General features: G+C 38.8%; 2 protein-coding genes across 2 annotated transcripts; both read right to left on the bottom strand.

Annotated features, from left to right (window-relative positions):
- Positions 1 to 257: 257 nt before the first annotated feature.
- Positions 258 to 1,981, bottom strand: LOC105910125 (olfactory receptor 10A6-like). The gene is made up of 2 exons (XM_031574132.2): positions 1,852 to 1,981; positions 258 to 1,658 (listed from the first exon to the last, which is right to left on the bottom strand). The coding sequence occupies exon 2, from the start codon at positions 1,651 to 1,653 to the stop codon at positions 673 to 675; it is 981 nt and encodes a 326-aa protein (XP_031429992.1). The 5' UTR covers positions 1,654 to 1,658; positions 1,852 to 1,981; the 3' UTR covers positions 258 to 672.
- An 8,098-nt stretch (positions 1,982 to 10,079) lies between these two features.
- On the bottom strand, positions 10,080 to 11,077 carry LOC105910126 (olfactory receptor 5AN1-like). The gene has a single exon (XM_012838812.3). It carries the CDS (start codon positions 11,070 to 11,072, stop codon positions 10,080 to 10,082), a length of 993 nt encoding a protein of 330 aa, XP_012694266.2. The 5' UTR covers positions 11,073 to 11,077.
- Between the last annotated feature and the right edge of the window lie 5,883 nt (positions 11,078 to 16,960).

The following is a 16,960-nucleotide window of genomic DNA, read 5'->3' on the forward strand; positions in this document are numbered from 1 at the left end:
TGACAATGTTACCCCAGAAAGTCACACGAGTGGATAACTGTCATGTTTCAAACTAAATATTAAAATACTTGAATTATAACACTCATGAATTACATATGCATTCGTTTTTGAAAACCAAGTTTCTAATAAAAACAGAGATTTTTATGAAACATGACCAATTATTATTTATATTTGTCACCGTAAACACAAAAATGAAGCGTCACGTCAACCACCCCTATATTATGTTACCCCTATATTATGTTATTCACTTTTTCATTTTTTTTTTTTCAATAAAACCTTTTCATTTTAATGAATCTTAATTACATATTTTTTCCTCTGCATCTCCTTTCTAAGGTCTTATTATTTGTATGTTTATGGATCAAATTAATAACACAGTGACACATTTCTTTTCCATGATATGAATGAGAACATTTATTTTTTGTTAGGTGAATACCAAATGACCTAAAAGTAAGATCATTTATTATTATTTGTATTAATAATAATAAATACTACAACTACAACTACTACTAATAATAATAATGATAATAATAATTTTAACAACAATATGGCTTATCACAGAAAAATCAAAACTACAAACATCAATGGAAATATTCTCTCAACATTTATATTTTATGCACTCCATGGCATCTTCACAATGTGTGTAAAACATGACAAACCACAACAAAACATTGCCTATGTTATGACCTTGGACGATTTGTCAATCCTTGGAACACTTTCAGAGACTGCAAAAATAGCCTTTCTCCAAATTTTGGAGAGGCTTCGTTGAATTTCCTTATTTTTCCAACCATATATAACGGGATGCATCAGTGGGGGTATAAGTACATAATTTATAGACACAAATACATTAAGCCCTCCTGGTACATAATCACTGATGCGATTATATATAATAGTAAAGAATGTGACCAAAGAGAAATTAATAAAAATAATTAAGTGTGGGGTGCATGTTTCAATGGCTTTTTTTCTTGCATTTCTTGAAGCATTCAGTGTTACCAACACAATTTTCAAATATGACAGAAAAATGAGAAATACAGGAAGAACACCAAAACCAATGAGGAGAAATATACCATACACATTGCTCACATGACTGATGTTGTCAGCACATGATAAACTAAAGATAGAGAAGTTATCACAAAAAATCTTGTGAATCGTGTATTGGCACAGGGAAATCTGGGTTGTCAGACATACTTGACCAAGAAGAAAAGCTGCAGGCACAAAGTAAGCAGCAAAGGAGAGCTGTTTCACTTTCTGTGGGGTCATGATGGTGTGGTACTGCAAAGGCTGAAATATGGAGACAAATCTGTCATAAGCCATCACTGTCAGCACTGTGTAGTTACAACCCCCATAGCTTCCCATTAGAAAAAACTGAAAAAGACAGCCCTCATATGATGTGGTATTGACCTCTGTTAACAGAAGAAGCATTACCTGTGGCCAAACAGCGGTGCTTCCAATCAACCCATTTACAATTAATACAAATAAAAATATGAACATTGGCTTATGGAGGGAAATGTCCAGGTAAATTAAAAGCAAAATGGAAAAACTGACTAATAGGGAGGCAAGGTATATGAGGAAAACAACAGTAAAAAGTACATATTTGGCTGAGCCCATGTCCTTGTAGGCTGCAAAAATCAATGTGACATGGAAAGATTCATTCATATTTGCTGTTGGAAGAGAAAAAAAGTGTCAGTATATGATATATGATATACAGTATGGCAGTATTGCATAACTTTACATACTAATCAACAGACTAAGTTCACGTTTTTTAATAAAATACAATTTATTAATTTACTAAACACATGCATATATTTCCACTTTATCTACATTATTGTATTTGGAATTTAAATTGAGTTTTACCAACGTCACAGCTGACTTCTTTCCGGAGTAATCATAGCCTTACAAAGCTGCAGCTCATGAACCAATTCCCCATTCCCACTAGCAACACTACTGGATCACTGTGCCACTGATGATCTCTGCTTGAAACCTCCTTGTTCACATCTGCTCTTTTATGTTTGGTCTGGTCCAATCAGTAGCAAAGAGGATGTGCCTTTGTGTAAAGATCCTTTGATGATTATCTTATACACATCACTGATAGAAGTAAAAAAAAAAGAGAAAAATGCAACATTGCAACCATCTTGCCTGAACAACCTGTACAGTTCACAGCATCATGGCTCCTGAAGCACTTGATATTGACACACAAATGCATGCACATACTGGTGCACACACACACACACTTTCAAATACATGCATATGAATACACAAAGATTTATACCATCCCCCCTTGATCCAATAACAGTCATGCTTTTAAGATACATTCAGAGTTTGGAGATTGTCCAAATGCTGTGGAAGTCAGGGGGTGCAGAAGGGGGCTATTATGACATGGTAGATGGAAACCACTCATTGCAATGCATTGTGTTCTACCGTATTTTCCCGGCTAATAACTGCACCGTATATAAACCGCACCACAGCATTTTATGTAACTTTATAAAACAAACCAGTGTATTGATTACACCCGTGTATTAACCGTGTATTAACCGCAGTTAATTGAATGTTACGTCATGTCATGTAGTTGTAATGTTAGGATCCTAGTCATTTAAAAGTTGTATGACGTAGGGATGGGCATTTCAAGCAAAAATAAAATACCCCAGCCCCTTACCTGCATGCACATACACACACAAATACCCCATTCCCACTCACAATGAAAACCATTTCTTGACCATTTCTTTAGTGTTGTGGTGTGTGGTGTGGGAATGGACGCTAAACGTTTAAGCTTAATTGTTAATTGATCCCTGGCAACCTAGTACCATGAACAATAATGCTTGGAGTGGGTTTTGCAACCATTAAATTAAAGTAACACTATGTAACAATTCTACCTTAAAATAACAACTTGAAAAAAATTGTGCCACTACAATTACTTTTAATACGGAGAATGGCCTCTCCGCCATTGCCATCGGGGGTCTGTAGGGAAATTACTGATTTTTGGAGCCGCCCGGTCCTTTGTGTCTGAGCATGCGCGACTAGGATCGGGTAGCGATTGTGATTCAGAACTAGCCATCTTTCTGCTGGATCAGTAAGTAGTTTATTTGCTGTCCTGCTTTGTCTTGTCTTGCACTTGCTTGATGTTTGACTGTGTTAGCAACGTTGTTGACTCGCTAGTTTGTCATAAACGAGGAAAGCAAATTTCAACAGGTTTCGCCGCTAGGGGCAGCTCCAAGTCAAAAACTCCTTAGTGCTGCTTTAACGCGTTCGAGCAGGGTAAGGGGGAGGGGGGACTTGTTAAGTATTTTCTTTAGCGTGTTGATTTAGGCCACCGGACGAAACGATCGTTGTAAGCGAGACAAGTTTTTACTGACAAATAGTAGTAGCAATACAGCAGTCAAATACAGTCAAATACATTGAGAGCTGGAGAAGGCGCTTTCTGCCAGCTTCAGAAATTGTTCGGTCTTTTAAGGCCCAGCCCAGTGATGTATCCATGTTATCACTCTGGGTCCTCGAGGTACCCACGAGGTATGGCCACAAGCTCGATCATGAGCTGGTGGCATGATTGTCTCGTCCAATCCGGGTTCAGTAATAACACCTGTCCGTTATCAGAACTTCTTGCTCTCAACAATGTTTCTCTTGAAACTTAGTTTCAACTGCCTTTAGCACAGTGCATTCTGTCCCTGCTTGCTTGACCTCGCTGACTGTTGCTGACTGACTGCTCTTCCTCTAAACAGGCTCTGGTCTCTGTAAAAGCCTAGAGACAATTGTATTGTTATGGCGCTATACAAATAAAATTGAACTGAACTGAGTTTATCTTACAGACTTCTCACCCCTCATTCACTAAACATTTCATTGCTACGTTGATGTCCCATTATTTCTCTTAGGATTGTTTAATGTCTATGTGAAGCCAGTCAACCTCACCCACAAGTGGTTGTGATCACTTTGAACCCAAGACAGCCTTTTATTGGTGAGCTGATTTTGAGAAAGTAAACTTTGCAGCTAATGTTGTGTTTCCTAGCTGCTATGGTTATCTAGTTGCTAAGGAAACTTTTAATAACCTTAAACGATTTAAATGGAACAGTTCCATTTGCATAAAATGATAGCTAGTTACCTAGCTGATGTTATAGTCTCCTCGATTTAACTTATAAAACTTTTTTTGGTACACGTAGATCATAAACCCTTGAATATAAAAATTACTCAGTGAAATCGGTTGAGGAATGTAAACGCTATAGTGTTTTTTATCCAGAAAAAACGCAGCTCCACCGTTTACTTGCGTTTGTTTACAGGCCAGTCTTCTCATCCCCAATATGCACTGTAAACCTGAACAAGTTCAGAGTACTTAAAACTTTTGATGTAACCGATTACATAATAAAATTTGAGTATATATATTATTATTTTTAAGTAAACTTAACTTAAAAATGATACATCGGCTATACTGATTTATTTTGTTATCGTTTTCATAATTTTTAAGTTCTCTGAACTTATATTCAAATATTTTTATACTTAAATCTTTTAACCTCTATGTACTAAATAATTTTCACTCAACAACACAAAATGAAATTAAGTTTTAAGCCTTAAAAATCAAGTTCAGTGCACTTAATATTGGTGAAAGAGTTCAACTTAATTATTCTGAGTAAATAATACTAAATAAGCTTACTTTTTTTAAGTTAACTCTGCTTGATTTTTCTGAGTAGGTAATACTTAAATAGCTAACTTTTTTAAGTGAGCACTACTTATTTTCAATCATTGACCACATACACTGATTTTCTGGTTCTGTTTACAAACTGACTTTAAACTGAAAGTTACTCTACAAGAAACATTCAAATCTATGTAAGATTTCTATTAAAAAGAGTGAGATGAGAAAAACTTAAGAGGCATCACATCATTTATATTTCTTGTAAAACTGACAAAATAAAAGATTACATCAAAGCTTTAAAGAACAGCGTTACAAAGTTAACAAGTCAACAACAAATCGTTTATTTCAACAAATAATTTTTTAAGGTGAGTAAGGACGGTTTCAGAGGTATTGTTGTCATCCAGACACATAAAAAGGTTCTGTATAAGAAGGTGTGCGTGAGTTTTTTGGGATATTCTTCTAAATTGAAAGCATATGTCAGGCCAAACAACAACATAAATGCCTCAGAAATCCTCTGCACCCAATTCAAAGATGTTCTCGCAGCTGAAGGGGTCGGGACCCGATGTAAGGAGAGCAACAGGAGCATCATCAAAATCTGGCTCCTCTTCCTCCTGCAAAACACCATCAATACAATTACCAGGAGAGTTTCAATGGAAACATATACAAAAAACTGCCAATTAAAAATTTGCCAATTAAAGTTTCAGTAAAAAACAAAATGTGATCACTGTTGTGCAGTTAATCCTAGACATACCTGAAGGTCATAAGCCTCGAGGATCACCTGTAGCACCTCTGCTGTCTTGCCAGTCCGTGATGCCTTCTGCCTGTACACAAAAATATCTCCTTTGGTTGACTCCTCTTTTTATATGTCTACATCAAATCGGTTTGTTGTTTATATGCAACACGAATGCTGTCAGGGCAAAAAGAATATTGTAGGTCTTAACTGAAGTTCTCGACCATTATTGTTAGCTTGCTGCTAACACTTTTATCCATCAGATCCATTAAAACACATAGAAGCTAGCTAGCTGCTAAAAAGTTACATATAACATTAGCATGCTGATATAAATTATATGGTGTTTCTGTAGAACATGAGTTGTTTTCAACATAAACAATTGATTGTTGTTTACTTTGCACATGAACATATTTGGGGGGAAATAACACACTAACTAGCTCTTTAGCTTCCTAGCCGCCAGGGCCAACAGTCGTGCAACTGAACTTGCTACTTGACAGCCAAAACGTGATTACTCAGTAATAATTACAAAGAGGGAAATTCGCCACTTCTTATCGCAATTTCACTTGCTCCCGCAATTTTGTCGCAACAAACACCTAAAAAACACTGTTTACTTACCAGATAAGGACGCTTAGCAGCGACAGGATTACTAAAATATCTCCTTTGGTGGGGTGACCAGACGTCCTCTTTTACCCGGACATGCGTCCGGCAGTGATTGCAAAATCGTCCGGGATTTTGCCTCGTAGGATATTTGTGTTTCTCTGGGTCCTTCACAAACTAGTTTTTACGCCCTTACAAGTTTAGGAAAGGGTATCTCCCTTACGTTCCACCTTCTAGCACAAGCTCCGACTGTAGCGAGAACTGTCATTGGTCGACCGGCCTCTCAGTGTTGCCAGATGCACGATAATTATCCTCCAAAGACGATCATTTTGAGCATTTAATACGATACTTCACCATTTCCAATCTGGCAACACTGAGCACTGTGCCGCTTCCACTAGTTCCATTGTTTACAACAGCACATGACATCTGCATGTGGAAAAGATGTCAAAATTCCGTCGCGGGGGAGGGGGCGGGGTCATCTGTATGCTACACACTACCACGCCCCTCCCCGCGACGAAGTGTCCTCTTTTTCACAAACTCAAATATGGTCACCCTACGAAGTTGGTCGACTCCTCTTCTACAGGAGGAACATGCTTATAGAAGTCTAACTGATACTATACAATTATTAAGTCTGCTGTCTCCGTCTCTCATCACAAGATCTCTGATTCTGTTCTGAACTAGTCCTGCAAAGACGTTGATGACGTCAGACGTCACATTTGAATGAAACTAAAAAAATATGAGTTATCAGGATATGTTTACTCAAACAAATACATTCCAATACAATTAAAACCTCTTCACTTGTCAGAAAACTAATACATTTAAAGTTGGGTCAACTAAATACCAGGTTTTAAGTACTGAATACATAATGTTAATAAGTTAGTAGAACTGTTTGGGTTTACAGTGTGGCGGCGACGTTGACAAGCGATCCAAAGGCCAATGGGGCGTCTATGTATGTCTATGGGTAGAAACCCTCTGGGTGCCTGTGCAGCTTCATGTTAACACAAGTTCATATTGATTTCATAATAAAATAAGTTCATATTACACATGCAGGCAACTACAAAACTGTGAAGATGGTTCCCTAAGCTATAGATAGTTCATAGCCAAGTTAACTGGCATTACAGTAGTATATTTTCCATACACTACTGAATCTACCATCCCTGGGGCTTTTGTTTGAGTTGACTACAATGACATACATGATGGTTGACCTACTCATATTCCACTCATTAAGTGGTTGCCCATGGGAGCATCAATAGCATTGTAACTGTCATCACCACATCTCCTTTAAAAGTTCCTGTTGCTCAAGTAATAGATCAAAACATTTTCTAAATACATAAACTTGTCATTAGCCTGAGAGTTTGTGTCCAGTCATCTAACAGTTTCATGTATGTTGATTATGAGCCACATCAGGTGCCTTAGTATTTCAGGTCACATACTAATATCAGCATATTGCTCTTTAGTTTATATGTGTGAAAGTTTGAATAGGTGTGAAAGCTCAGATAAACCAACCGGCAAAATGTGTCTTAAATATGTAATTACATAAATCGTAGCTGTAAGAAATTATTTATAATTTATATCAAATAGTGCTCTATGATTAAACTATGGCTCAACTTTTTTGAAAGGGTGTAAAATAAGATAATAGGTCCTGAGTTTAGAGCAGCACAACCCTGTTTGAGGTCCTTAAAAGACAATGTTAAAATACTATACTAGTTTCTGTTGAGGTAAAATGTTTAATTTCATTAACATATTTACAGAGGACATACTAGCCTATATATGCTAGTACATTTTCTATAATTAATATATAATGTAATTAAATGCCTATAATGTAATTTATAATGAATCATGCTGCCATGCGGATAACCATAAATTAATATGTAAATTGTATGTCTCTTTGCATTCGGTCTGTGGCTGGAGTCGTGGGGATTGTAGTCCTTCATGATGCGAGGCTAGACAAGGAGTGAGCAGTTTATATAGTGGTGGAGGGAGTGACAGGTACGGGTAATCAAGTAATCAGGAGATTGGGAAGGTGACTGAGGCAGGTGTGTTGAGTCAGGAGGGGGCATAGCAGGAGCAGGGCGTGGCAGGGGTCAGGGCTTGTGTGACAGTATACCTTACGAAAGACATAAGTGTTTTCCAAGCCATATCATAAGAGTTCCCCTTAAAGGGCTTTTTATACTTCTGCAACTGTGTTACTGCATGGTCACGCAGTTGCATCGACGACTCGTATTCATTTATGTTTAGTTTTTGGTAGTAAAATACGTCTGAGGGGATTTGCGAGGTGTCTGAGCCAGCTATCTAATATTGGCATGCTACTACCCACAAGGTAAACAACGAAGAAAACTTGTTTGTTTGACTTATTTTTGCCTAGATTTTTTAAAAGTTACCGAGAAATACACTGTGCAATGTAAAAAAAAAAATGTGTAACTGAAACATACGTCTGAGGGGATTCGCGAGGTGTCTGAGCCAGCTTTCTAAGGTTAGCATGCTACTGCCCACAAGGTAAACAGCGATGGGTTTATACCGATCTCAGCCTTGCAGCTTGCGTAGCTTTGTCAGATAGTTCCAAATATTGGGAGACGCACGCAATCACGCAAGAAGGGGTACATAACTACGCAAGGGGCTCTTGCATGGCTTGCGTGCCTGCATAAAAGCTGACCATAAATTGCGCTTAAGAAAAAACTTTTTACGTATACCTTAAGAGACTGAATTCATGTTCCATGTGATTAGTATGAGTAAGATTGGAGCGCAGATGAGCTGTTTTTAGAAATAAACGTCAACAAGAAATACTATGCAAGTCAAAATAAAGGGTTTCCAAATAAGGTTAGAAGTTTCTCGTAGATTTGTATTCTCAAGGGATTTAATGTCTATTTTTATACAGATTGTGTTTTTTTATTTAACAATGCACACAATGTAAAGCAACACCTATATTAAGCTTCATCTGAAAACTGTATTAAGGGATGGCTAAGAGTGGTCCATACCAACCTTACAAAAGTATTTCTTAGAGAAGGTATACCTTAGTAAAGGACGCTGTGGGAAACGCGCCCCGGAATGTGAAATTTATGAGCACTTCTGTGCTTTATGAGCACTTCATATGGGTTGTTGAGTGGGCACTCCTTCATCAGTGTTCTTTTTAATTAGGCCCACAACAGCAGGCTCAACAGGAAGGGCGTAGGCAAGATCTTTGAAAGACAGAGGTCAAAAGTCTCAGCATGAAACTCACCGAGAAACTTCTGGAAAATGACAATGTTGGGTTGATTTTGCAACAAGACCTCAAGCACATATTTCCACTGGTATTATGTGTGCTTGCCAACCTTGCTCCCTTGCTTCAACTAGTTCAAAATACTTTCTTAAAAATAAATAATATTTACTGTATATAGGAGTTATGTACAGCCTAAATAACTAAAAACCTAAATAACTTTCCTCCTTTGATGAGCGTCTGCTGTCTTTGCCTCCTCTCAGCAGCAAGAGATCGCAGTCAAGGCTCTTCGTTTGTGGAACCTCGTTGGTGGAATGACCTACCTGGTGCTGTCCATTCCAGCAAAAGCCTTGGCGCATAGCGAAGCACATGCAAATATGTGCTATTATCTGTATGATCTATATTATCTTATTATTAACTATACATGTTTTATGAATCTTAGTTATATTATTTTCCCCTCAGTATTCAGCTGTAGTATAATATTATTCAAAGCATCTCCTTTTTAAGGTGATTTTATTGGTATGTTTATGGATCAAATTATCACACAGTGACACATTTAACTTAATTTTCTAAATGAGAACAGTCAGAAGATTTATTTTTCTGTGAGGTGAATACCAAATGATAATGTTTTATTATTATTATGAGACTTAATAATAATAATAATAATAATAATAATAAATATAACTACTACTAATAATAATAATGATATTGATCATTTTAACAACAATGGCTTATCACAGACAACTACAAACATATAATATCATCTTAACCTTTATATTTTATGCAATTCATGGCATCTCAGGAGTGGACACCTAGTCCAGACTATTCCAACGCAAATTGTTTACAGATGCCTAGGAGAGGAGAGGCTTTGACACCACCACACTACTTTTCCCACACAGTCCCAATGTACTTTCACGACTTGTGTAAAACATGACCACAACAAAACATTACCTACAGTATGTTATGACCTTGGAAGATTTGTCAACTCTTGGAAGACTTTCAGAGACTGCAAAAATGGCCTTTCTCCAAATTTTGGAGAGGCTTCGTTGAATTTCCTTATTTTTCCAACCATATATAACGGGATGCATCAGTGGGGGTATAAGTACATAATTTATAGACACAAATACATTAAGCCCTCCTGGTACATAATCACTGATGCGATTATATATAATAGAAAAGAATGTGGCCACAGAGAAATTAATAAAAATAATTAAATGTGGAGTGCATGTTTCAAAGGCTTTTTTTCTCGCATTTGTTGAAGCATTCATTGTTACCAACACAATTTTCCAATATGACAGAAAAACGAGAAATACAGGGAGAACACCAAAACCAATGAGGAGAAATATACCATACACATTGCTCACATGACTGATAATGCTGTCACCGCATGATAAACTGAAGATAGATAATTTATCACAAAAAATCTTGTGAATCGTGTATTGGCACAGGGAAATCTGGGTTGTCAGACATACTTGACCAAGTAGAAAAGTTGCAGGTACAAAGTAAGCAACAAAGGACAGCTGTTTCACTTTCTGTGGGGTCATGATGGTGTGATACTGCAAAGGCTTAAATATGGAGACAAATCTGTCATAAGCCATTACTGTTAGCATTGCGTTGTTACAGACTCCATAGGATCCGATGAGAAAAATCTGAATAAGACACCCCTTGTACGATCCTGTATTCACATCTGTTAAGAGCAAGACCATAACCTTTGGCCAAACAGCTGTACTTCCAATCAACCCATTTGCAATTAAGCTGAATAAAAATATGAACATTGGCTTATGGAGGGAAATGTCCAGGTAAATTAAAAGCAAAATAGAAATACTGACTAATAGGGAGGCAAGGTATATGAGGAAAACAACAGTAAAAAGTACATATTTGGCTGAGCCCATGTCCTTGTAGGCTGCAAAAATCAATGTGACATGGAAAGATTCATTCATATTTGCTGTTGGAATTGGAAGAGAAAAAATGTGTCTTCATATACACTATAACAGTATTGCATTACCGTCGGACTAATCAACAGACAAAATATGATAAAGTATAATTTACTCATTTACTCAATACATGCATGTATTTCCACTTGATCTACATTATTGTATTAGGAATTTGGAATTGAATTTTACTAATATCACAGCTGACTTCTTTTAGAAGTAATGTCATGAAGTACGACCAATTCCCCATTCCCACTTACAACACTACTGGATCACTGTGCCACTGATGATCTCTGCCTGAAACCTCCTTGTTCACATCTGCTCTTTTATGTTTGGTCTGGTCCAATCTGTAGCAAAGAGGGTGTGCCTTTGTCTAAAGATCCTTTGAGAACACACGCACACGCACACACATGCTTGCACATACATGCATATGAATACACAAAGATTTAACTTCCTCATTAGCCTGGCATATCATCCCCCCTTGATCCGATAACAGTCATGCTTTTAAGATACATTCAGAGTTTGGAGATTGTCCAAATGCTGTGGACGTCAGGGGGTGCAGAAGGGGGCTATTATGACATGGTAGATGGAAACCCCTCATTGCACTGCATTGTGTTCTACCATATTTTTCTGACTATTACCCGCACCGTAAATAAACCGAACTACAGCAATTTATGTAATTTTATAAAACAAACCCGGGTATTGACCTGCGGTATTAATAATAATACGGTATTAACCATAGTTTATTAAATATTACATCATGTCATGCAGTTGTGGTGTTAGTGGCACTAGCCATTTAAAAGTTGTATGACATAGGGATGGGCATTTCAAGCAAAAATACAAAACCTACACCCCTTACCTGCATCCATACACACACACAAAAACCCCATTCCCACTCACAATGAAGACCAACTTTCTTTAGCATTTGTTAAGTGTTGTGGTGTGGTGTGGTGTGGGAATGGACGCTTAATGTTTGAGTCTGATTGTTAATTGATCCTGGCGACCTAGTACCATGAACGGTAATGCTTGCAGTAGGATTTGCAACCATTAAATTAGCGTGTTTGAGAAGGCCAACACGAGAAGGGCTCACCCCTCATTTGCTAACATTACTTTGATATCTATGTGAAGCCATTTAACATCACCTGCAAGTGATTGTGATAATTTGAATCCCAGGACTGCCTTTTATTGATGAGCTGATATTGAGAAATTAAACATTTGCATGAAATGATAGCTAGTTATCTAGCTTATGTTATAGTCTCCTCAATTGAACTTATAAAATGATAATAGGAAAAGGTAGACACCCTCTGGGTGCCTGTGCAGCATCATATTAACAAAAGTTAATTTCACTTCATATTAAAATGAGTTCATATTACACACGCAAGCTACTACAAACTGTTATGATGGTTTCCTAAGCTAGAGATTGCTAGGATAGTGCATAGCCACATTAACTGGCATTAGTCCTCCCATGTTTTATACCTGTCGCAGAGGTTTGCGCTATAGATTAGCCAGGTTAACTTGCATGAGACATCACACACCTTTTTGCAGAGGTTCCTGCTCCACAGCATCCAGTTAAAAGCAGTCTGGTAGGAATACACAACACCCCTTACTTTATCATTATGGCAGACTGAATGTGACTGAGTGTGAATGAAAATGTGTTATCTATCTGATGTTGTTTTTTGTATGTGAAAGAGGGGGAGAGACCTATTCATGCTTTATCTGGCAGAGTGACTCTGCGCATTACTAACTATCAGGCAGGAAAAAATGCATTCCTGTGTACAGGACGCAACTGAGTATTAACCAAAGGGCTGCAGAAATTCAGCAAAATCGACGAATAACCATGGTAAGTCAGTTAGCTAGTTTAAATGGTCCAGCATCGCAAGAAATCACAGACAACCAACTGATATAATTTCAGTTTATTCATTTGCACACGTTCCGCATGACAGACAAGGGTAACATGAATCAGCACTGTATACTTACTACATGTGCAATGACCTTATGTTAGCTCAATAGCTCAATTAGCTCAAAGACAACAACACGTTTGTTTTAACACTAAAGCAGCCTCTGGTAATCTCTCTAATATTCACATTTCAGCTAACAGCAAGAGGGACAGATGTACATTTTCAGATACACAGAGGTCAGACTTCAGTTGCAAGTTAACTACCACGCCCTAGTTGAAACTGCGGAATAGTAAGTAAATATCACAAAGGAAAGTGTAATCTGGGCGGGAGATTTATAATTGACAGCCAGCAGTGAAATCAGCCTCCAGTCCTCTCACCTGCAGGGGAGGCTAAATCATATGGAGGAAATGAGGAGATGAGCATTTGCATGCATTGTCAGCTGAGTGGGCACATTGCCCGGTTTTGCCCCCGTTCAGAGGTGGATTTAAACTAGATGCTCCGGCCCCTAGGGGTCAGGTGTCCGGAGTTTCTAGTGCAGGCTCACAAAGTGCTCAGTTTAACCAGGTGGTGGGCACGTGCCCACGGGTGGAAGTTGATATGCATGGAGTAACTGTCAAGTGTTTAATGGACACCGGTTCTCCGGTAACTCTTATTCCAGAGAGCCTTTACAGGAGTCTCCCCAACAGTAAAAATGGAACTGTGAAAAATGCTTCGTGGTTAGTCTTGCGAGCTGTTAATGGATTAGAGATACCTTATCTCGGTTATGCCCTACTGAACGTAAAAGTGGGTGAGCTTGAATTACCTCAGCGTGGGGTGGTGGTGGTTAAGGATAAGCAGGGCATAAGCATTTGGTAGGTGCTTTTCAAAAAGTTTCAACACATGCTGCACAAGCAGCTGCACAGCATGGAAAATATCAAAAAGGTACGCAATTAGGTCCCTTGGTTCCAGGAGAACGTGTTCTGATAAGAACCTTTAGACGGGGTAATGGGGGTAAATTAGCAGACCGTTGGGAGTCCATGTCCACGAGTCCTTTTGGGCCACTGAACCTGTACAACACTGGGGTGGGTCATCATTCTGTAGAAATGGGAGGACTGGGTAGACAAGAAATAGATTTAGGAGAAGATGCCATCACAACTGCAGGGACACTGCGTAGGTCAACGCGAACAAATTTGGGAAATCCTCCAATTAGGTATAGATAAAGCAACATTAAACAGGACATGTAGTCACGAGGACGTGACTGTGATCTAACAGGGAGGGGTGTCATGGGGGTACGTTAGAGTAAAGAGCAGTTTGCAGTAGGAACTGTATGTGAGGGAAGCATAGGTGAGGGAAGCAATGGGGTGCCGCACTAGCCGGCACTCATGTAAAAATGGGCTCATAGGCAATCACGAATTAAGTGGAGCGATTGGGAGATTGACCAGCACTTTGGGTAAATAAACCAGCTGAATTGAATTGAATTGACTGATTACACAATGATTCACGCAAGATTGGTTAGCTAAAATGATTGGGAGACATAGCGAGCATGAGCCTCATAAGTGGGGTAGAGAGGAGAGAGTGCGTTGGTTCCCCCGCCCTGACTTTGCTGTTGTTTTGTTGCAGGATCTCGGTGGAGTGCCGTGAGCTGCCGAGAAGAGTTCGTAGGCAGAGGACCGAGGTACACGGTCATTGTGAAAACCGAGAGTGGAGAGGTGCCGTCTCGTGGGGATCCCTCGATAATCAGCGGACGGAAGGCTGACTCCAGACAGTGTAAACCACAAAAACTGAACCTGTGACAAGCCCCTTGCCTGCCCTTTAAGGGAAGGAATAACTCTAAAGACAAATCATACATGAACCCATCAAACAATGTTTAAAATATTTTTTTGTTCTGATGAAATTCACAGATGGCTGCGAATCAACCCATCCTTGAAACAATGATATCATACTAAAAGGCAGGCCCGGGGTGGGTAATCGGGAGAGTTCCCGGTGGGCTGCTTCACTTCTGGGCCGGTCGAGAATTACATTTTTTGACATTTGTCACGTTAGTCCATCTTCTCTTAAAGTAGGCTACGCACGTTCCGCATTCTGACACCGCAGCCTCTGCATGGGTTGTAGCCTACCATGCGAGGGAGTTCTCCCCTCCCAAATAGAGTTGGTTGGGTCCATAGCCCGTCTTTTCCAAAAAGTTTTCTCAGATAGACTACTGAAAGCTGGGCCGGCCCTACCGCAACGATACGCGTCAGGGAGGATGGATGGGAGGAAGAGGCCAGGAGGGGCTGAAAAAGCCAGGTTGAAAAAAAGAAAGGCATTGGAGGAGGATGCTGCCAAATGTGCCAAGCTTACCGATTTATTTTCAAGAGGACAGACACAAGTGGCAACTGGTAAAGAGAGACATAGGCCTAATGATTAGCAACGTAACTATTCGGCTAACGTTGTAGCGTTGGTTAATATCGTTGTAGCGTTGTCAACCTATTCGCAAGCAAAATATTACCAGAGATGGAGCTTGAAAGCAGGACCTGTTCCTCCTGCAAAAACTGCCATTTGTGTTCATTTAATACTCTCACAGTACAACCTCCTCACAAATGCTTATCATGTTATTGGGTTAGCATATACGTTTCTGTTGACTTTGTCCATCACACAGGTTGCATGTGAGAGAAGCTTCTCAACCTTAAAATTGTGAAGAATAGGCTACGAAGCTCATTGAGTCAGGACAACTTGGAAGCTTTCATGTTAATGTGCACAGAGAAGGAAATCCTCATGTCTATAAGCAACGACACAGTTATAGATAAAGTGGCTGAAATCAGTGCACTGCTTAGGCGGTTACTGATGCTGTAGATGCTGTTGGTGCTATTCGCAATGTAACTGTATACTGTACTGTGAGTTGAACTGTAAACATTAGTTCAATATGCCTCTTTGTTGAAGAGTGGGATACGTTTCAAATGCTTTATTTATGTATTTATTTTTGTTAATTTATCAACCTATCCTTGTGGAATAGTGGAATATTTTTTGTTAATTTCTCAGTTTAAGTGGATTATTATTTAACCTTTACATTATTTGTTGAACCATGGTATTAATAAAAAAAAACTACAGGATAGTAAGAGCTGAACTCAATTCAAACACTCACTCACACATTTTATATTTTAGTCACGTTCTATCTAAGATTGCAGTCCATATCAATTACATTTATTTTTCTTAGCTAAGCTTCAAAAATCCAATTGCAGCTGCTTTTTTGGTACTTTCACATTCATTGGCACGTCTTTACTATTTTTTGTATCTTTTACAACAAAAAAAAAGGCCACAAACAGTAGTAGCAAGATGAATGTGTATTTCTCAAGGGCCAATACATTGTTGCCTTACAACCAACAGGGTTTGGGAAAAGCCTAATACCGTAAATCCTCAAATAAAGACCGGGATTCAATTAGAGGCCGGGCTTCAGATAGTAGCCGGGGGCGTTGTCGATACGGACAAATAAAGGGCGGGCCCCGAATACAAGCCGGGAGTAAAAAAAAGGTACCGATAGCATATTGTAGCAAATCACGGAAGTGTGGAATATTTGTTATGGCTTTTTAATAAACACTAAGCACAACACAATGTCGAAATGGCACGGGCTTTATGCCCTGGTACAAGTTATCACGAAGAGACTGTGCTACCGTCACACACCTGTATAAACTCAGTCCCAACACAGAACAACGACATGTAAGTGTAACAGGGTTAAAAAATACATATGTTACTTTTTATAAGATATTTATTTTCCTGATACCTGTTGTGTGTTTTATTATTTCCATTGCTGCTGTGGATATGTTTTTCTTTCTGTATGTAATTACGACTACTGCACTAATCAATTAGTTATCTCCGTGAGTTCTGATTGGTGGAGGATCTGCATAAAGAGTGAGAGTCTGGAATCCTGAGAAGAGGAAACCCCAGGTATGACGAGAGGGAAACCCCAGGTATGACGAGGAGGAAACCCCAGGTATGACTAGGAGGAAACCCCAGGTATGACGAGGAGGACAAGGAAGGCAACAT

The sequence above is a fragment of the Clupea harengus genome, chromosome 9 (genome assembly GCF_900700415.2).
Source record: "Clupea harengus chromosome 9, Ch_v2.0.2, whole genome shotgun sequence".
NCBI classification, from domain to species: Eukaryota; Metazoa; Chordata; class Actinopteri; order Clupeiformes; family Clupeidae; genus Clupea; species Clupea harengus.

Bases quoted from the DNA above. Each gene is read 5' to 3' on its own strand.
- LOC105910125 (XM_031574132.2), bottom strand. From the start codon at position 1,653: ATGAATGAATCTTTCCATGTCACATTGATTTTTGCAGCCTACAAGGAC.
- LOC105910126 (XM_012838812.3), bottom strand. From the start codon at position 11,072: ATGAATGAATCTTTCCATGTCACATTGATTTTTGCAGCCTACAAGGAC.